Here is a 21,544-nt window from a genome sequence, read left to right as displayed (position 1 = left end):
ATTGAACTAAGGCCTAATCCTGGCTTAATCTAAGCCCTGTCTGTGAAACCAGGCCAAAGATTTCTAATTAAAGCTACTGATAAATATGTTTAGGTTTTTACTTGGCAAATCTTTGTAAATTTACTAGCATTTTCTGAGTGGAAAAAGTTGCCTAGCTTTTTTCAAGTAAATCCTACTCCAAATTTTTTTCAGTGTAATAACAGCCACAACGAGCACTCAGATTGAGCATTGAAACAACTAGTTATGGACGGCACTTTAAATAATGAATCTCCAGCTCAAGAATTAAAGATGCCCATTAGACGCATGTCGCAAAGCGCGAGCTGGCACATCAGTGGGAAGGCAAATGTCCTACCCGCCCCACCCTTGTTTACCAGGTGTGTGTGTCACAGCTCATTGTTCAATGGGAAAGAGAAACTGAAAGTGTTACCTTGATGTTATATCAGTGATATAATCGTAGTTAATTTATCCAGCTGATATTGTCTAAATAAGTCTGTGATAAGTGGTGATGCAGAACACTAAAATAGTGAAATGCTGTAGGCCTAATTAAAAATGATGTAGTAGCCTATACCATGTACAAATGTCTAGAAATGACAATAGGTTAATTGAATATGTGGGCAATTCTTAGACTACGGGCACTTTCATGTCCTTTGATCATATTTTATAAAAAACATTTAATTTTGAAAAATTAACACTTTCATAGTTAAATTTACAATGAAAGTACTTTAGGAACTTTTTACTGGTAGTCTACGATGATTTTTTACCTTTTTAAACATCATTATACATGCAAATATTGCTGTTTTGTGCTTGTCCCACACCCAGACTTCTGATCTTCAATAATGAAAGAGAAGTGTAAAAAAAATATTTATCTATTTTTTTTTAATATGACTGAATAAAGTATCAGTAAAAGAATCAAAACATAATTGAGGTATTTAAGGTCAGACAACTATTAATGTGATTTTATATACAAAATGTAGTTGTCCCACAGTATTGCCGTAATTTCCACCACAACACTGTAATGTCCCTTTAAAAAGTTTTTTTGAAAGATTGTTTGGATAGTTTCTATGGAGATGAACAATGACATCACAGCACATGTCTGACATGGAGGAGATTTTAAATTTATTCAGCAACTTGGAGAAGAAAATTCAAGGTAAATGTTGCTTGAAATGAAAATATTTTTATTGTATGTCCTTTCCAAACATGGCGTAACAATAAATGAGTTTGTAAATACATTGATTTTTTAACACAAATAGATGTATTTTGCATGCATGCAATGCTAACTACCAATTCATAGCTAATCTGTAATACTAGCTTGGATTTTTTTTACAAAATACTGTAGGATTATCATTTCCATCACCGTCATTTCCACCACATTACCTTCTTGGGTGGAAATGACAAAGGTGAGGTGGAAATGACATTTATGCTTACAAGGTGCAATTCATAGATTGAGTGGCTGCATATGAATATTTTATTATTATTAGATAATAACTTATCTTTTTAATAAAGTTTTATTACAATTAGAATGTTACAATTACAATTTATGCGTAACTTACATTTTTTTGTGACTATTTGTGGTTAAAGTTGTTTACAGTAAGACTGTAACTGTTCATCTGGTTATGGAACCAAACAGACTAATGGATAATGATTTGTTAAATGGGTTTCAAATAAATGTTTTCTGTTATTCTACATGGACGTCCATTCATTGTCATTTCCACAACACCCAGTCATTTCCACCACCTCATAACTTTTTAGAAAATATGTACAAAATTCGAATCACTCATCAAAAATGTCTGCATAGTTTATGGGATAATGTTCCACTTAATGTAATAACACAAGTAGTTATTTTTCTGAAATGTATCTAACCAATGCAATATTATATTTCAGGTTGTGGTGGATGTAAGCTTTGTGTTTGGGCCTCATGACAATTAATTTACTTAATCCACAAATCTATGGTAATTGCAATATAGGTATAAATTGGTAAAACTATGTGTGAAAGTGCTCTTACACTGTTAAGAAATTATGTATATCATAATAATTTTAAATAATAATCAAATATTTACATGTGATGGAAATGACATTTGTTCAGTGCGGATCGGAAAATATGTCAAAAAACACCAATTTGTCTTATAATGTAAGTGCGTTCTCTTATGGATCATTAAACTAGACTAATTATATTTAACTGTTAGACTGTGACAATTTTGATTTGAACACTTTTTTTTACCTCAAGTTCACAAGGCCAAAAGTGCCAGTAGTTGAAGATAGTAATGCAGTGTTGTTCGATCCTCCTCTGCTGAGATCTTCAGAGATCTGTTAGTGTTTAATGTTCTAATGTTGGGATTTAAAGTGTTTCTGTTGTCTGAGTTTTGTGTGTCGCCATTGTGTTGAAGAGTAGAGCCTGTGCTTCAGTCTAGGAGAAGAACAAGAAACACTAATGAAATAATAAAGCTGCTTTAGTTAACAGGCAAAAAAAAAAAAAAAAAAATTGTTTGCTATGATGCTAATAACTTATTTTTTTAAGTTAAAGGAGCTGTATGTAGTTTTCAGCGGCCTCTAGCGGTGATGTTTCAGATTGCAACCAATAAGTTGACAAGCGCGTGCTCTTACGCGTGCTCGAATTTATGAGCGAGGACTGTGGGTACCGGCCAGACTGAGACGCGTCACGCAACACACCAGAGAGAGCATCCCACAACATGCTGGAAACTCAGGTAAACTCCCACTGCAACGTTACAATAATATGCTACTTTTATCAGCTTTTATCAGCTTGATGTTGAACTAATGCTCCATGCTCGTACCATGATAAGTATGGAACCCTATCAACCGTGCCGAATTTTGCCACTGCAAGCACCACTTCACATTTTCTTCAGGAAATGTACATTCTAGGCTTGTAGATAAGGTTTCTCCATGATTCAAATGCCCTGCCGATGTTGATCCGTGTTTTTTCACCCGAAGTTCATCCGATTCACGTCTGGCCTTTTAATAAGAGCTTCAGCAGATAAAAAAAAAAAAAATTGTTTTTTATCAATATGTGGAGTTTGTGTTGGAGTCTGTGACGTGTTGTGCTGGGAGCAGGTCGTTTCTTAGTGTTATCAGACATGTCATAAGTTGCATAAGTCATAAGTCCATGTCATAAGTTGCAGTGTCGTCGCTGTTGAGTGCAAAGTCAGTAGACGAGGCGAGAGGCTCGAGAGCGCGCATGCAGGTCTCAGTCACGTCACTGGATTTCAAGTAAATCCGACCCGGCACCTTCACATAAAAATAAGAATAGTCTTGCTTTCAGAGGTAATAGCAAAACCTGCAAAGTGGATCATTTTAATGTGAGATTACAACCCCTTCACACACAGGCAATAAAAAAAGGATTCGTTTTAGTAGAAAAGCTACATACAGCACCTTTAATGTTTTTATTTTATTTTATTGAGTTAAGTTTCAATTAAATAAATAAATGCGTAGATTACCATTGTGCCAACGCTCTTTTGTATGTTTTTATATTAAAAACTAACTTTGAGTAAAACGTCCTTGAGAAATGTAAGGCAATCTTTTCCCACATGTTTTCTAACTACACTCAACTAATGACATTTTACAGTGTAAATATATTATAAACATATTTTCCAATATATGATATATGAAAAGCAGCTATCTCTTATGTATTATTCAATATATTGTAATAAATAATGCAATATAGGCCTCTTCAAAGAGTAGAGGAAGATGTTGTCAAACATTAGACAAATAAAAATAAGCGCTACAGATGCTGAATGACATAACAAATATATTTGCTTGATAAATGTGCAGGTGTAATGGATAACACTGGTGTTGTCACAATCATTTCCCCACCAGCACATCCCTATTCTTAATATTGGCTACATGTTACAGGTTGATTCTATTTCATAATTACGCTAAAGGCTTTTTAACATACAGTAGCCTACTATTACACTCGGTTGGAGTCAAGAAGGATGGGTTAATTTACTGTAGATTACAATCTGTCCTTAGTTGGTGACCCAGTGATTATAATACAGCATAAAACACAAACACATAAACACACGTAACATGTATGCCTATAGCCAAAACACGATACAAGTTTGTTTAAACTTTATTTTTATTACCACCCATATTTCTTCCCTGGACTCCACGCCAGGGGTCACCCTCAGCACCCCTATACTTCCCACGGGACTAACTCATTTACAGTATGCTGTGTTGCATACAGAGTTTATATTTAAATCTTTGGAATTTTTACTTTTTAATTTATTTTCCTCTAGATCACTTACAGTGTGATGAAAATAAACTTTTCTTACGGAGTGTTGTATATGTTAGCACCCTTATATCTATGTTGTATAGGCTAATGTAATAGACATCATCCAGCAAAATTAGGTTTTTGTAAGAAAAATGTTGTGAGCAAATGTAGAATTGTTTTTTGAAAACCTGTAAATATATGTCATCCCTTTCTTAATATTCAATCAACACAAATTGCAGTTGGCTTTAGTTAACTTTTTTATGTCAAATGGTTCCACGTAACTAGGTTACGTTAGATTTATGTAACATTATTTATTTCAATTAACATAAGTTAATTACATAATGTTAATCCAATGCCGTTTAGTTGAATAAGGTTAACAGTCTTAATTTTGTCTAAAACAATTAAATTAAGTTCAATTATCCTAAAATTAATATTTTTACATTCAACCAAAACAAATAATCCAGTTTCATGAAAGTTAATTAAAGCCAACATAGCATTTTTTTAGAGTGTAAGATATATAGGCTGTCTGATGAAATATGTATCTGACATGGAATTTCGATGTATTTACACACAGTTTTATGCAGCTTATAGGTGGCACAGTAAGTGCATTTACATTGTAATTGCATACTAAGAGACTATTAAATGCAACAGTGAAAAATATGAAGTTACATGTAACAAATACTGTCAATATGAAAGACCGCCAGTAGGTGGGGGCAAGTCGGTGGTAAGCTGGTTACATAATTATATCATGAAAATACAATACATTAACTCAGTTGCATTGGTCTCAGTTTCTTTAAATTTGGTGAAATTACTGTTGGCCCATCATCATTTCTGACTCGCAGTGTTATTTGATTGTTTTGTTGTTGTTGTTTTCAAAGACAAACTCACTTATATTAAACAAATAAATATTTTTTACTAACAAAAGTTTGGCTATCTTGAGCTTTTTCCTCCGCTATTGTCCAGTCAATAATCTCGCTGTCTCACTCTCGCGGCTATGATTACAGTTACAGTAAAATTTTATTTACCATCATTGGTACTTACCACCATCAGCAGTTTTGCATTACAGTTTTTGCAATGACAATAAATATATATATATATATATTTTTTTTTTAATGACAATTTAAAGGGTTAGTTCACCCAAAAATGAAAATTCTGTCAGTAATTACTCACCCTCATGTTGTTCCAACCCTGTAAGACCTTCGTTCATCTTCGGAACACAAATTAAGATATTTTTGATTAAATCTGAGAGCTGGATCACTCCTCCATAGGCTTCTAAGGGATTAAAACTTGTTGGCCCAGAAAATGCATTAAAGAGAAAGTTAATATAGTCCAAGTGACTACAGTGGCTCAATCTTAAGTTTATCAAGCGGCGAGAATACTTTTTGAGCGCAAAAAACTAAAACAAATAACGACTTTATTCCACTATTCATTTCCTTCTCTGTGGGCCTCGAGTTTCGTTCACGTATTGTTTTAGCGCAGCGCGTCTGTGTTGCACGTCACCACGTAGGCTCACTATTGGCCGACGCTGGAAGCGCTGCGCTAAAACACTACGAAAGAAGCCTATGGAGAAGTGATCCAGCACTCAGATTTAATCAAAAATATCCTAATTTGTGTTCCGAAGATGAACGAAGGTCTTACGCGGTTGGAACAACATGAGGGTGAGTAATTACTGACAGAATTTTCATTTTTGGGTGAACTAACCCTTTAAGAAGCGGTACGTAGAGCCATAGGACTATTATTTTGTTGAACAGACCTGGGGAACTACTGATGACGTCACAGGCTCAGATTTGCTTGACCAATCGGCTGAAAGGGGCGTCTCATGACCGCCCACATGTGCAAACAGATTTGAAGTCATTTATCCGTTTTTGACCCGTGAACCAAAAAACGAAAAATCAAGCATGAAATCTCCTTTTTTCATAAAAAAAAAAACAAAACGAATAAAGGTGTGTTTTCGGTCCGTGTAATGCTTCACAATTCAGTTTTCAGACCATACAATGCAAATGCAAAAATGAAAAATTGAAACCAGACATTCTTTTTTTTTTTTTTTTTCAGTACATTATCAATGGATATTTGCCTTTTCTCCCCTTTTTTCAATTTTACTTTTGCTAAATTGTGACTTCAGAAACAAACTTTACTATCATTTCATTGATGTAACTGCTTTATTTACACTGCATGCACGTTTGAGGAGAAGTTTAAAAGACGGAACACAGGACAACATTTTTCACCCGAAGTGCCATAACTTTTATTATTAGGCTAATACACTGTAAAAAATTTCTAACCCTCCCAAATCAGAAATTTTTGACTTGGGGATGTATTTTTTTTTACAGTGTAGTCTACGTGTACTAAATTATAAGGCAGTCTCGGACCGGCCATCGGGAGCAGCCGGGAAAAGTGAAATCCCGGTGGCCTGGGTATGATTTGGCACATTGCCCTACCTGTTTGTATTTACCTTATTAATAAAAATACTACCAAGCGAAAATATAGAAAAAAAGCTTCTTTTTTTTTTGTTAGGTTTTTAGCTCTTGTTTGTAATAGCCTACAATACAATAAAGATGCAGATGTTTTCACTATAGCGGGCATTGTTCGTTACCACGGCATCCGCTTGAGCTTCTGTGTGCTTTAGCTCTACACCGCTTCTCGTTCCCGTAAAATGCCCTTAAATCTAGCACAGTTGTAGAACTCTAGTCTGTTCATTACAATAGAAGCAGTTCGCCGGGATATGAGCATGAGGCGATACTAGGCTATAGCTAACTATAGTGCTGCAAATCAAGAGCAATAATATTTATTTATTTTCAATAAATAAACAGAAATACCTTGCTACGTTTGGCACATTGCCCAGCTTGTTTTTTATTTATTTATTTGAGCACATTAAATTGCTTTTTTTTTCTATAGGCCTATTTTTGCTTAGTAGGCTATAATTTTTATCGTTATTCTAGATTCCCGTGAACGATCTTGAAAAGCGCTGCTGCTCGCGAGCCACCCCCGTTCTGCTGCACTGAAAATGGACTGTCTGGGATCTCGTGGTTGTGGCTGCCTAGGCTACTGTACCATGTGAAATTAACAACAACAAGGATATAGCTATATATTAAAGGTATAGCGGAGGATGTTTTACTTCCTGGTGGGTAACCTATACTATTGGTCCTCCTAATTGTCAATCATTCTGGTGAATCAATCAAACTTTTCAAAAAGTGGAGAGGGCGGGTCTTATCTAAAATTTGGAAAGATCCTCCGCTATACCTTTAATAAAATAAAGTAAGAATGAATAGGTAAATACAAACAAGGGCAATGTGCCAAATCATAACCCAGGCCACCGGGATTTCACTTTTCCCGGCTGCTCCCGATGGCCGGTCCGAGACTGCCTTATAATTTAGCACAGACTATTAATAATAAAAATGATGGCACTTCGGGTGAAAAATGTTGTCCTGTGTTCCGTCTTTTAAACTTCTCCTCAAACGTGCATGCAGTGTAAAAAAAGCAGTTACATCAATGAAATGATAGTAAAGTTAGTCCACGGCCACACCCCCGTGCTAATGGTACTGCCCACGGCACAAATTACAAGACGAAAAATGGAAAAATAGAAAATCGGTTAGATTTCATTTATTCAAATGTTTGTTTCTGAAGTCACAATTTAGCAAAAGTGGGAGAAAAAGGGGAGAAAAAGGCAAATATCCATTGATAATGTAACTGGAAAAACAAGAAAAATGAATGTCTGGTTTAAATTTTTCATTTTTGCATTTGCATTGTATGGTCTGAAAACTGAATTGTGAAGCGTTACACGGACCGTTTTCTCGTTTTTGCTATTCCATTTCAAATTGAAAAACAAACTATCAAAAAGTACACTGACCTTTATTCATGCTGCAATGCATGATGTGAGCCATGGATGCGTTTGATTGGTGGCTCCCATCATGCACTGCAAGATGAAGCGTTTGTGTGATTGTCACCATTGTTTAGATTCATATGTAGATTAGTGTTGTCACAATACTAGAATTTCTAACTTCGATATGATATTTTGATACTTGATACCCATGGAGAAAAAAAACTGCCACGATATATTTTTTTTTTTAAAGCTAAATATAACAAGTCTAGAACATGACATTGAGGAATATTTTACATGAACAAAAGTGTCCTGAGGTAGTGCACTTGTTCAAAAGCCTCTCAGATTGCCATACATTCAAAAATCAATAAAGTGAAAAAAAAAAAAAAAAAAAGTACAATCTTTTGTATTTCCAAGTAAAATCCAATCCAATCACAATGTCAACAAAAGATACTTAAACTTCAAGTAAAAACTAAATCAGTGCAATCTTATGCATCAAGTAACAAATTAGTAAACAAAATAATTAAATGTAATCTCTTGCTACAGTTATATGCAGATTTTCTCTACAGAGATAGACACCCATTACTGTATCCTACAGTTGTTTTGCATATTTTGAGCTAGGAACACCAGCATGTCAATGTGCTCCTCTGTAAGTTGTGCCCTTCTTGCACTGCAAATGAGCCCTGATGTACTAAATACACGCTCTGAAGCTGAACTTGAAGCAGAGATGCACAGATACTTCTTAGCAAACTGGGCAAGGTGAGGTAAAGTTGTCTCATGTGTCCTCCACCATGTGAGTGGGTCCTCTCCAGCACTGATTTCAGCCATCTTTTCATATATTGAAAACTCATTTTTGAGTTCCGTTTCTGCACCCTCACCTTCTTCTCTGGATGATGAACCCTCTCCATGTATGTTTGTTAACAGACTCTTCAGATCAGATTTTTTTTTTTTCTGGTTGCTGCTTGTCATCTGGAGATGATGTTTGCTGACTTTGGCCCCCTGCTTTTAGCAAATTGACACTGACCATAAGATTCTGTTTAACCTCCTCTCTTAAGGTTACAAAACTGTCCTTGAACCTTGATCGATCCTTGATCAAGATCGTCCATAAAAATCTCAACTTTGTCTGTCACATTAACATTTCTGTTTTCTGTTTCATCATCATCTGTTACACTCAACGCATTCAACCAGTCTTTAACATGTTCAATTTCTGGGGAGTTTTCAGGAGAAGCATTTTCAGAAGAAGAAGAAGTTTTATCAGAAAAATTCATAATCAATTGTTCTCCAACATTTATTACAAACTGTAATGGTGCGTTCACACCGGACGCGAATTGCGCGTCAGGCGCGAGTGATTTCAATGTTAAGTCAATGCAAAGACGCGTTACGCGCGTAAAAAATTCCTGCGGCGCGAATGAGGCGTAGAGCGCGGCGCGGTAGACGCGAATGGCGCGAATTGAGCGTCTGGCGCGTTAAGCGCGAATGTTTTATGTAGTGCTTTTTGTGCATTCTCGTGTTTGACGCGAATTCGCGTCTGCCGCCCGAGTTGAAAAATCTGAACTTCTGCGTCAATTCGCGCCGCGTTAACCAATCAGGAGCCTGCTTGCTGCTGTCACGTGGTGAAGTGACAGTTTATAATGTTGTTTTATGTTTGGCCTCAATAAATTATTTTGTAATATGACTAAAATGCACAACAAAGCAAATCTTTCACATAAAAACTCGATTTCAATATATGAGAGATACTCATTTTGTATTGAATGCTATTTATTCCATATCTATTCTAGATTATATGAAACATTATTATTCTAATGTAAAGACAACAAACACAATTTAGTGTATAAAAACAAAAATCACAGGACAGGTTTCACTTTTGGAGGCTGGCTCCATTTATTATCAAAACAAAAATAAATGACAGATTAGGTGGGTGCGAGCGAGGGTGAACCTCGCGCCGGGCTGTAGAGCGCGGGCTCGTCAGGCAGCGACCACTTGAGGCCGAGGCCTTACGGCCTACGCTGTCCTCGTCAGCGTCCTCACCGTTAGGTCCACCAAACCTAGCTCCTGGAGCAAATTGTGAAACTCCTGAAACCCTCCGGAGGGTCTGGTGGACCCGAGTACAGCGACGATGTCCCCTACGCAGCTGTTTCTGCTCTCCAGAGCATATACGAGCGGTGACTCTCTCGATTAATGCTAATGCTAATGCTAATGCTCGATAAACATCTAAAAAAGATGGCCGCCAAAACTTTCACCTCTGACGCGCGTAAATTTCGCTTCAAACTTTTGTTTTTACGCGCGTTAGACACGCGAATTAACACAAAGTGGTCAAGCGTCAAACTAGACACGGTAGACGCGAATTTGACGCGCTATTCGCGTCCGGTGTGAACGCACAGTAAGGATGAACTTATAAAAAGAAAGAGAAGAAAATGAAAGAAGAACAACCAAACTTAGCATGCAAAGATAACAAACAGACTTTTCTGTTAACAAGCTGCTAAAAAAAAAAGAGCCATTTCTCAACAAAGAAATATGTGAAAACATTTCACATTTCACTCTGCTGCCACCTATTGACAATATAATGCAGCGTCATAAAATAACCATCTTTTTTATCCAGAAGTCAAAGTTTATACAAGTAAAATGACAACCCTGACTCATTGGAAAAACTCAGCTCATTTCTGTTTCTTGTTCCTTTTCTCCCTGTTTCTGAGTTGCTGGAGCTGGAGCTGCAGATCTATTTTCTAGCTAAAAAATACACTCCTAAACCAGCTGCTGCTCCTACCAGAACTGCTCCAGTGAGACATTTTCTCTGTAGGATTTCATCCTGAGTCTCCTTATAATCCTGCTCAGTGTATCTCCTGTTTCTGTTCCTCACTCTCAGTGTGTTTATCTTGTCCAGAAGCTCAGTGACCTGAGATCGATCATTATCTTCTTTGTTGTTAAAAACATGATAACCTCCTGAACACTGATCAACCACTGAGCGCAGTGTTTCACGTTTACTCAGATATTTCTCTGTATGCTCATGTAACTGATCTCCGTGAGTAAAGAGCACTATTGTGTGTTTAGAAAACTTTGCACCAAAATTCTCCTGGATCCATTTCACAACATTCCTGCTCTCGTCTGTGAATTTCTCAACCAGTTTGATCACCAGCAGAAACACATCAACACCATCATTTGTACAATCAAATATCTGCTCAATTTTGGTTTGAACATATGTAATCGTCTCTAATGTATCAGAGAGTCCTACAGTGTCGATCACTGTGATTATTTGCCCGTCCACCTCTGTTTCTGCTGATTGACAGATTCTGGTCACAGACTCAGGAGACAAATCTTCTTTAAATGTTCCTCTAACTCCGATGATGGTGTTTCCTGAAGCGCTCTTTCCTGATCCAATCAAGCCCAACAGCACAATATTCACTTCTGACAAAAAGATTGACAGATATATGGATGAATAAAAGGTGCATGGATTGATGGGTGGATGGATTAAATATTCAGTACTTACTTGGTTGAAGTTGGTCGATGTTTCTCAGCATCTTGCTTCAATTTGAACGATTGATATTTTTTTCCCTCTGTCATGATAAAGAATAAAAATCTAAAAGTTAATACAATTTTCAAAAAGTACCTACTAATTTGATACCAGCTAAAAAATGGTATCTGCAAAAATGGCAAGAGCAATGTACAAAACCGATCTATGGAATAGTTACTGTGTGTGATGTAGAACCATTAAAAAACACAACGATTTGTTTTGATTACTTATGTTTTATTTTTCTTTACTTGTTGGCAAGTCTATTTTCTAGACTGTTACCTTTACAAATAATTGTCCACTGCTAAATAAAGTTCAAATACATTTAGATGTGTGAATGACAATAAATATAAAGAAATAAAATAATAGTAAAATAAAAAATCATCATCATCTGGGCTGGGCTGGTCTGTACAACTATATTATGGAGAGCATCTAGAAATGTGAGTATATGTTGGCTATTGTATGGACCTAGTTGTGCATGATGATGCAGAAGCCCTCGAAGGCTTATGGCGGCACACAATGGTGATATTTCCCCCGCGCTGCCCCGGGACGTGCACAATTGCCCTTTGGCCAATTACATTATGACCCCGTCGTCTTGTTTTGCTCAGGTCGAATCCAGCTTCATCAATGAAAATGAATTCATGAGGCTGTGCAGCTCCATCCATGGCCAAGATTCTCTGTAACAAAAAAACTAACTTTTTGTAGCTGGGTGATTGGTGTTCAGTTTTGCAAGTAAGTGCCTTCAGGTGTGTATTTGAGTGGTTGCAATAACCCGATGTGTTTTGTATTTTGGATACATGTGTTTTCCAAATGGCACCCTGAAATTTCATTTTTGAACGAAGTGTCTTATGTATGAAATAGAGTGTAGTATGCAGGACCAAGTGTGTTGTATAAAGGAGTAAGTGTGTTGCAGAATTGCAACTAGAGTGCAAAGCAGCGCTTTTGTTTAGGGTATGGGTACATGTGTTTGAGGTATGGTAACAAAAGCTTCAAGTTGTGTTACTTTAGTCTAAGCATGGGTCTATAGTGTTCAAGCAACGGGCAAAAACTGTAACAGGCTTATTAAGGCTGAGATGACTCCATATTTAAAGCCCATGTTGCAGTTTTTTTTCTTTTTTCAAAATTAATATAACCTTGTATGAAAATAGTAAATGCAGGATTAAAAATTGTTTTGCAAGACATAAGGGCACAAATTTAATAGAAAACGTGACAGTTTCCTTGACCGTGTTGAAAAAAACGCTTTTTTTTCACCATCTCGTCATATGACGTCACGTGAGGGAGTCGTTCGCCGGCTCTGCGTTCGCTCAGTGTGGAGTAGGTTGGTATCATAGACAGTATGGTTGGTATTCAGTTGGAGTGGTCATGATTCAGTGTGTTTTCGGTGCTTATTGTATTTCAATTAATAATCATCGTCGTGGTAAATGATTGTGAATTATGGCCTGTCAGGACATCGAGTCCACAGGTTTCCGAATAAGAAAAAGGATGGTGCGATCTTCCGTGCCTGTGAGCGTTCTGTGCAGGGTAAGAGACGGGACTTCACTTCTGTTTCTACTTTGTAGCATTCACTATAGACCGGATGATTATAACCCCGGCGATATGTGGACACTGTCCCGGCTCCTTCATCGGGTCGCCCGGTGACGGTCCGCCGTCAGCATGTGGTTCGGCCGCCAGCGGGAAACATGACGCTCACGGATCCGTCAGAGATCACTTATTGTACATCTGTTTTACAAAATGTGCCTGTCTTAATTTAATTCATTAACATATCCTACATAAACATGTAATGTAATGCATTTATGTGTTTGTTATTACAGCAAAATCCCCAGTGTTAAATCAACACTGCTCAGAGCAAATATGGTCCCACTCTACAGAGTGTTAAAGTAACACTAAAGCAGTGTTAAAGTTAATGCTATAATTAAGTGATTAATTAAGTGATGATTGAGCATTAGTGATGAACACCTGCAGTTAACAAGCAGAATCACTGAAGGAAAGAGAAACACAAGAACTACAACTGACTTCAGACATAGCATTAGATGAATCAACTGAAGAGAAAAGAAGACATTAACCCTCTGAGGTCTGAGCTGTTTTCTGGGCCATGGAGGTGTTCTGACATGCTCTGACATTTGTGTTTTTTTCTGTTACTAGTGACATTTTCATGGCTAAAGTCTGATTACACTGTATTCAGCACAAACTCTGCTACAATAATATATCAGCAGCATGTATGTAAAAGTTTGTAGTTTTGAGATAATGACATTTATGCGTGGTTTGTGAAAATACAAAAAAAATTCTCACTGAAATAAGGCCATGAAACCCATACTGATTATTTCTTCACAAGACTTTTGAAAATTGTATCACGTAGCCTAGAATATTTGCTCCAAAACTATGTGAAAATCACCCTGACTGCTCATTCAGATAAGACAATATATTGATTTTAAATTTCTAAGACGTGTTTTGTGTGACAAAGCCATATGCGAAAAGGCGTGATCATCTCATGAATATGTAAGCCTTCAACACCTGAGAAAGACAAAGACACTCCCCTAACTGCCCTATTAGGAGCGATCAGGCCCTGTCATTCAGAGCAACCTTGCACAAAGAATGAGGAGATTTAAAAAAGAATGGCTTTTAGATTGTTTGGATTTATTTACAGCACAACACAATCCAAAAATACAAATGACAAAAGAGCACATTGAAAACAATGATCCAAAGACAGAGACCTTTGTGCCATTCCTAAAAACATTGTACATACCTTTCATTTCCAAGGTGTTTGATTTTCACTTTACCATGTTCATGTACAGAGACTCATGTGAATGTTGAAGTCAGCAGGACTCAGTTGCATCTGGTCCCTGAAAGAAAAAAAAAAAGAAAAAACTGTGAACATGATATCAAGAGAAACTATAGGGCTGCACGATTTTGGGAATAGATTTTAGATTTTTCTGGTTAAAATTTCTTTTTAAAATTCACAGAATACACACACACACACACGTTTCCAACAATAATGAACACCAGGTTTGTTGTGCCTTGTAGGCATAGGCTACGCAGTGCTGCATAAAATAATAATAACAATAAATTAAATCTTCCAAAAGATTTCAAGAACAACTACGCTAGAGAAAAATATATTGATTATCATATGTTACTTCAAATGTTTCCATTCGTTATGATGATATGAAATGAGATAATAGTAAAAACATAAAGCCTAATGTTTGGTGCATTTTTCCTTTCAAACGCAATCGCGCTCCAAAATATGATACATTCAAACCCACAGCGCGCTCCAAAATATGATACATTCAAACCCACAGCGCGCTCCAAAATATGATACATTCAAACGCCATCGCGCTCCAAAATATTAAACATTATGGTTATACATATCTATGTTTGAGCAGATATCCACAAACAGTATTTATCAGGAAACATGGGTCTAAATAGTATAATATTCACCATATACAGTATCTAGCAACAGTTCAACTGCAATGTGAAGTTTATGCAACAATACCATACACTAATAAGTAAGAATTTCTTACCTTACATCTTTCTTGTCTTCAAATCGCGTTCTTCTTCTTCTGATGTAAATCCAATGTAAGCTCATACGCGTCTTCCAAACTCGACGCAAAGCAGAGACTTGTGAAGTGTTTTGGTGTTTTGTGTTTGAGGTAACGAGGGCGTTCGCGTCCCATGTGGAGATTTGCATGTGAATCTCTTTTGCGCGAGTGGGCGTGGCCGAATTAAAAGTAATTAGCAAGCGTTTGAGATACTGGACATCCTGTTGGTTTTATACAAATTACTTAAACAGAGAATATTTGTTTTCAGTTTGAATCCGATCATTTAAAAGTACACACTTACATGTGTATAAAGGTATATGGCTCATAAATGTGTGAGAAGTATTCGTTGAGTTTTGTTTCAATTTATAGACGTGCTCAAGAAAAAAAAGTTCACCGCGACGGAGAGGCAGAACGCACACCCTGTTTATTTTCTTTATTTTACAAAAGCACAATGTTTTGATTTGATTGTAAGTGGACACATACAAAAGTAGAAATATCACAGATTCTTTTTTTATATTTCTTTTTTCTGTATAACCATAAATGACGGAGTAATTTAAGTTTATGTTGCTGCTATGTGAAAAAAATCCAGCAAAACGCGGGGGCGCGTTTCTCGACCTCAGAGGGTTAAATCTGTGAAGATCTCAGCAGAGGAGGATTAAACGACTCCACAAACAGCATTACCAGCTTCACTTATTACTAACCAGACTGACTTTATTTCTGTCAGACGTCTACAGTTCTTATTGAGAATTAACAGAGGTTTAGATGTTGATGTTTTAAAATCACCATTAAAAAAGTTACCATTATGGTGAACAGTGTTGCCTTTAGTTGTGCAATTTGACATAAACTCTTACAGGAGTTTATGGTCTTTGTAACAGTGTTTACTTAAACACATAATTTGTTGCATGGAAAGCCAGAATCAAAGACAGTCAGGTGATAGGCTTATAGTTTTCAACATCATAAAGTTTACAAATTTTATCATTGACTGAAAGTGGTTATTTGTTGGTAATATATATTATTTAACAACATTGACTTCTTTCTTCAGATCAGACATCAAGCTGATTTTTTTTTTTTTTTTTTTTTTATTGGGAAATAGTGATGTCCGGTTCGTGAACGAATCGTTCTTTTGAACCGGTTCTTTTTAGTGAACTGGTCGAACCAGTACACTAAATCGGACTGAATCGTTCGAAACAGTTCGCGTCTTGCGTCAGCACTGATCCACAACAAGTTAGTAAAGTTACTCACTTTCGGACATGCCTGAGTCCTGACAGTCACCTCTACTCAAAATAAACCAATATCCCGGAGTAGGCATATATGTTACTCCAGTAAATCCAACAGTTCACTGAACTGAGACATGCTGAGAGAAGTGATGAGCACGAGCAGTTGATACTGAGCATGCGCGCACTACCGAACGTACAGGTACAGCGGTTCTCGGACCACCAGTACAGAACCGAGAACTGTTTCTTTCGAACGCGTTCGATACGGAGAACCGATGAGCTCATGAGCTGAGCATGCGTGCAATTTTTTTCAGAGGGACGAAATGCATGCAAATCTGAAGTATTTTACTGAACATCAATAAGTCTAACAAAATAAAACATGTTAGAAAATTTTTTATCACATAGGCTACTGCCTTTTCACTGTATTATTTTAAAGATTGGAAACACAATGAATTGATTGTAAAACTAAACATTTATTATTATACTAAAACATTATTTTCTGGAACAGATCATTTAATTTCTAAGTAAGTTGATATACATTTTTGACGTAAACTCTTGCCAAGGTTTTAAAGGGTGCAAAGTAAATGTTTATAATGTGTTAATCAAAACATAACGTATTAAACATAGATATGCATCAAGTTTTTTGTTTTGTCGACTGAATAAGGCTATAGCCTAGTAAGGTTTCAGTAGTTCTCAGCTCACACACAGGCGGTTCTCGAGTCAAGAACTGGTTGTTGCAGCAGTTCTCGCATCACCAGTACAGAACCGAGAACTGTTTCTTTCGGACACGTTCGATACGGAGAACCGACGAGCTGGAGAGACTGCGCATGCGTGATGACAACGTCTCTGAACCGAACTTTCTTTTGGCCAACTGATGCTGTGTTTATATCTATGCGCTGTGCTGATACATGAGCACAGGTGAACCAAGGACTTGAATGAGGGGCCGAATTCGGCGAAATGTACGTTTATTTAATTACAAATAAAATAAAAATGATGAAGTTTATTCACTTTAAGACATGTAAAACATCCGCGTTTGCGCATCGCCTTAGGCCTACTACAGGGTTAATTTTCAAAACGTAAATGTAAGAAACCTATCCAAGATGATTATGACGATGAGCACTATTATTTAACTGAAGTTATGATTACAAATGCCTTTATTTGAATGTATATTTATCCGCCGGGATGATAGAATTGACGTCATTACGTGATTACGTAAAAGAACTGGTGAACCGTTTTTTTTTAACCGGTTCATTGAAACGAACTGTCCGAAAGAACAGGTTCGCGGAAAAGAACCGGACTTCCCATCACTATTGGGAAAGTAATCTTTGGACAAACACACAGACATCAAGAATCCACATATGAATCTCAACAATGGTGACATGCTTTGTATGCCGCAATGCATTCTGGGAGGCACCATAGTATAAAACGCTTGGCTCCCAGCATGCATTGCAGCATGAAGCATGTCACCATTATTGAGATTCATATGCTGCTTCTTGATGTCTGTTTGTTCCTGTAAAATTATTAAAGAAAATAATGATTTTCCAAAAAAATTCTGCAATGTATATAAAAATCTAAATGTCTACTCTGTATCAAGAAAGGTGTAAGCTATTTTTTTAATAACAAATGACAACTTATGATCAGGAAAAAGATTAGTGAATCACTCTACTTTATAATAATGAAAACTAAACCACCTGAACACCTTTGTTTTCGGCATTCTTTGTAACAAATTATGTGCTTTGGTAAATACTGTTACAAAGACCAAAATTGTACTTAAAATGCCAAGATTCAAACTGCCCAACTAAAGGAAACACTGATCACCATAATGGTGGCCAAACATTTTAAAACATCAACATCTAAACCTCTGTTCATAGACATATGACAGAAATAAAGTCAGTCTGGTTAGTAATAAGTGAAGCTGGTAATGCTGTTTGTGGAGTTGTTTAATCCTCCTCTGCTGAGATCTTCACAGATTTAATGTCTTCTTTTATCTTCATCTGATTTAATGTGACTGTGACTGGAAGTCAGTGGTAGTTCTTGTGTTTCTCTTTCCTTCAATGATTCTGCTTGTTAACTGCAGGTGTTCATCACTAATGCTCAATCATCACTCAATTAATCACTTAATTATCTCATTAACTTTAACTCTGCTTCAGTGTTATTTTAACACTCTGTAGAGTGGGACCATATTTGCTCTGAGCAGTGTTGATTTAACACTGGGGATTTTGCTGTGTACACTTAAGAGATGGAACAATAACTATGGTACAGGCTACAAAACTTTCCCATGTTCTAAGCGTGTTCTTTTGAAAGAGCAAACATTATTCATTTGAAGTTTGTTGTCATTCTAATGTTTAAAGGATGTTTCAAGAAAGTTGTTCTAACGTTTTCTCCCAACATTATGGCGACATTTAAAGAACCTTCTACAAACAATGTATAAATAAAATTTTTGTGCGAACCTTTTGAGAACATTATTAAAGACCAAATAATGTTGAAGAAACACTTTATTAATGTTACTGGAAGAATGTTTGTTCATAACTTTGAAAGAACCTTAACATTAGCCAAAGTTATGAGAACATTGAGTCAGTAATCAAGGAATTAAAGTTAGCCTAGAGAGGCTTTATGTTGTAAACCAAAGTACAGTTTTAAATTAAAAAAGTAAGAATTGACAACAACAGCAACAACAAACATTTACAAAACTAAGGTGTATTAAAAGGATTATAGGCCTATAGAGAAAACCAGATAACATTTCATGTCAGGTAACATAGAGATGCAATGTTAATTAGCCTAGTTGAAAAACATTTGACTCAATTATTATTATGTTTCTTTCATAGTTCCTTATTGTAGTTATGTGTGACTTGTATGTGAAAGTATTACCTTGCTCGGTCTGTCTCTTCCTGTGTGTGATGATGCTCTCTCCAATACAGGTAACCAGGGCGTCACTCTGTTTTGTCATAAGCTTAACTGATTAGAAAGATTTAAACGACAGTTCATTTTATTCTTGCTGACACTTTCAAATGACCAAATAAGGATAACTGTTGTATTTACTAACTTCACGCATGCCGCTCTCAGTCTCGAGATAATTTAAACAATTTAAAGTGACGATGGCGTTTCAAAAAGGACAAAAAACGTCATTTTATATGATCGAATCAACATGTTGAGTCTTTATTTAGCCAATACTCACTAGATGTCATTATACGCAGCGAGCCACCGCAAATGTGGATGAGCGCTAGACCAGAGCGCGCGCAGAGCGTGCACGTCAAGAGAACGTTGCGCTATTTCCTCCTGCCACTAATAACAGCCACAACAAAGCGCTAAGATTGAGCAATGAAACAACTAGTTAAAGCACTGGACGGCAATTTAAATGATTAATCTCCTGCTCAAGAATTAAAGATGGCCATTATGCATTTCGCAAAGCGCGAGCTGGCACAACAGTGGGAAGGCAAATGTCATACCCGCCCCACCCTTGTTTACCAGGTGTGTGTGTTAGAGCTCATTGTTCGAATGGGAAAGAGAAACTGAAAGTGTTACCTTGATGTTACATCAGTGATATAATCTTTGTTAGTTTGTCCAGCTGATATTGTCTAAATAAGCCTGTGATAAGTAATGCTAAACATTAAAATAATGAAATGCTGTAGGCCAAATTAAAATGATGTTGGTTATACTGTGAACAAATGTCTATAAATGACAATAGTTTATTTGAATATGTGTATAATACAACCAAGTGCAATTTATAAATATTAAGGTATTATTAAGTTAGTTAAATAGTCGTTTAAAAGTGCTAAATAAATCAGATGTGTCAGTTAGATAAATACCATGACTGACATTTGCACTTCACACTTTTACCTGCTGCATGTTTCATCTCAAACCAAACAGCTGAATGCATAAGTTTGCATACAACCACTCTGTCTCCTTATGAACCCCTTGCAGAATTTAACAAATATAAAAAATTAAATAGCACATAGCCTACTCTTTCTCATAGATGTGCGGTACGCCAATGATTTCAACTGATAAATATTGCATAATCCCAGTCCAGATATTTTCTGTGGTTTGTTCTAGTCTGTCCACTGGGTAGCGTTTGTCTCTGCTTTTCTCTACAAGGTAATGTGAGATTACTGTAAATATGATCACGTGATTTCCCTGATGTAGACATGGATCTTCCCTTACCGAACCAAAATATATTTCCATATGATTAATATAAATATACTGAAAAATATATGAAGACCAATATTGCATTATTTATTACAATATATTGAATAATACATAAGTAATTGCTGCTTTTCATATATCGTATATTGGAAAATATATTTACAATATATGTACACTGTAAAATGTCATTAGTTGAGTGTACTTAGAAAACATGTGGAAAAAGATTGCCTTACATTTCTCAAGGATGCTTTACTCAAAGTTAGTTTTTAATATAAAACCATTCACAGCAAAATCCCCAGTGTTAAATCAACACTGCTCAGAGCAAATATGGTCCCACTCTACAGAGTGTTAGGGCGTTTTTCCACTGGGTTCGTTTGCTGCGGTCCGAACCCGAGTGCGCTAGTTCCCGGCGCCCCCCGCAGCATTGGTCTGGTTTCACACTCAATTAGTTGTATCGAACCCAGGTGCGTTTGCAGTGATCTTACGTCATCGCAAACGCACACGGAAAACGCATGGAGAATACAACTCGACTGAGCATAGCTGTAATTTGTCTGTTTTTTTGGTGCTATTATGCACAACATAGTTAGAGACAACTACGTTTATGTTCATTACATGGTGTAATTCAGCACATATCCAGGGGACGCCGTGTTTCTGCTGCTCGCAGAAGATTTTTCACTGATGCGACAGTGATACGCATGCGCGGGATACTATACTTCCTGAACAAGCACGCACCCGAGTCCGTGTTGCTTGCACATTAACGCGAACCGCGCCACGGTTCGGGAGCAACCGAGCTCAGACCACCTCCTCCAGGTAGTCTCGGGTTCGGTACTCTAGTGCGCACCCGGGTCCGATGACAACGTTCACATTAGCGATTTTTCATGCGAACCGTGCCCCGGTCCGCACTAAACTGCCAGTGTGAAAGCGCCCTTAAAGTAACACTGAAGCAGTGTTAAAGTTAATGAGTTTATGGTCTTTGTAACAGTGTTTACTAAAACACATAATTTGTTGCAAGGAAAGCCAGACTCAAAGACAGTCAGGTGATAGGCCTATAGTTTTCAACATCATAAAGTTTACAAATTTCATCATTGACTGAAAGTGGTTATGTGTTATTAATAG

The 21,544-nt window shown here is 36.8% G+C and overlaps 2 protein-coding genes across 4 annotated transcripts in view; one reads left to right on the top strand and one right to left on the bottom strand.

Moving 5' to 3' along the window:
- LOC309493885 (uncharacterized protein) overlaps positions 1 to 21,544 on the top strand; it is a 159,179-nt gene that overhangs the window by 38,313 nt on the left and 99,322 nt on the right. The window lies entirely within an intron of this gene.
- Positions 7,304 to 19,944, bottom strand: LOC309493829 (uncharacterized protein). Of its 2 annotated transcripts, none has more exons than XM_082163094.1 (4): positions 19,464 to 19,944; positions 19,157 to 19,238; positions 11,521 to 11,587; positions 7,304 to 11,438 (listed from the first exon to the last, which is right to left on the bottom strand). In XM_082163094.1, the coding sequence occupies exons 3-4, from the start codon at positions 11,549 to 11,551 to the stop codon at positions 10,753 to 10,755; spliced, it is 717 nt and encodes a 238-aa protein (XP_082019220.1). In that variant the 5' UTR covers positions 11,552 to 11,587; positions 19,157 to 19,238; positions 19,464 to 19,944; the 3' UTR covers positions 7,304 to 10,752. The 2 variants fall into 2 exon arrangements, with proteins under 2 accessions (XP_082019220.1, XP_082019219.1); XM_082163093.1 differs by having other exon boundaries at positions 19,157 to 19,223.

The sequence above is a fragment of the Leuciscus leuciscus genome, assembly GCF_965113295.1.
Source record: "Leuciscus leuciscus genome assembly, chromosome: 3".
In the NCBI taxonomy this organism is placed as follows: Eukaryota; Metazoa; Chordata; class Actinopteri; order Cypriniformes; family Leuciscidae; genus Leuciscus; species Leuciscus leuciscus.
This window is presented reverse-complemented; position numbering and strand designations above follow the sequence as displayed.

Bases quoted from the DNA above. Each gene is read 5' to 3' on its own strand.
- LOC309493829 (XM_082163094.1), bottom strand. From the start codon at position 11,551: ATGCTGAGAAACATCGACCAACTTCAACCAA. The intron at 11,439-11,520 runs GTAAGTACTGAA...TCTTTTTGTCAG, and splicing joins CATCGACCAACTTCAACCAA to AAGTGAATATTGTGCTGTTG.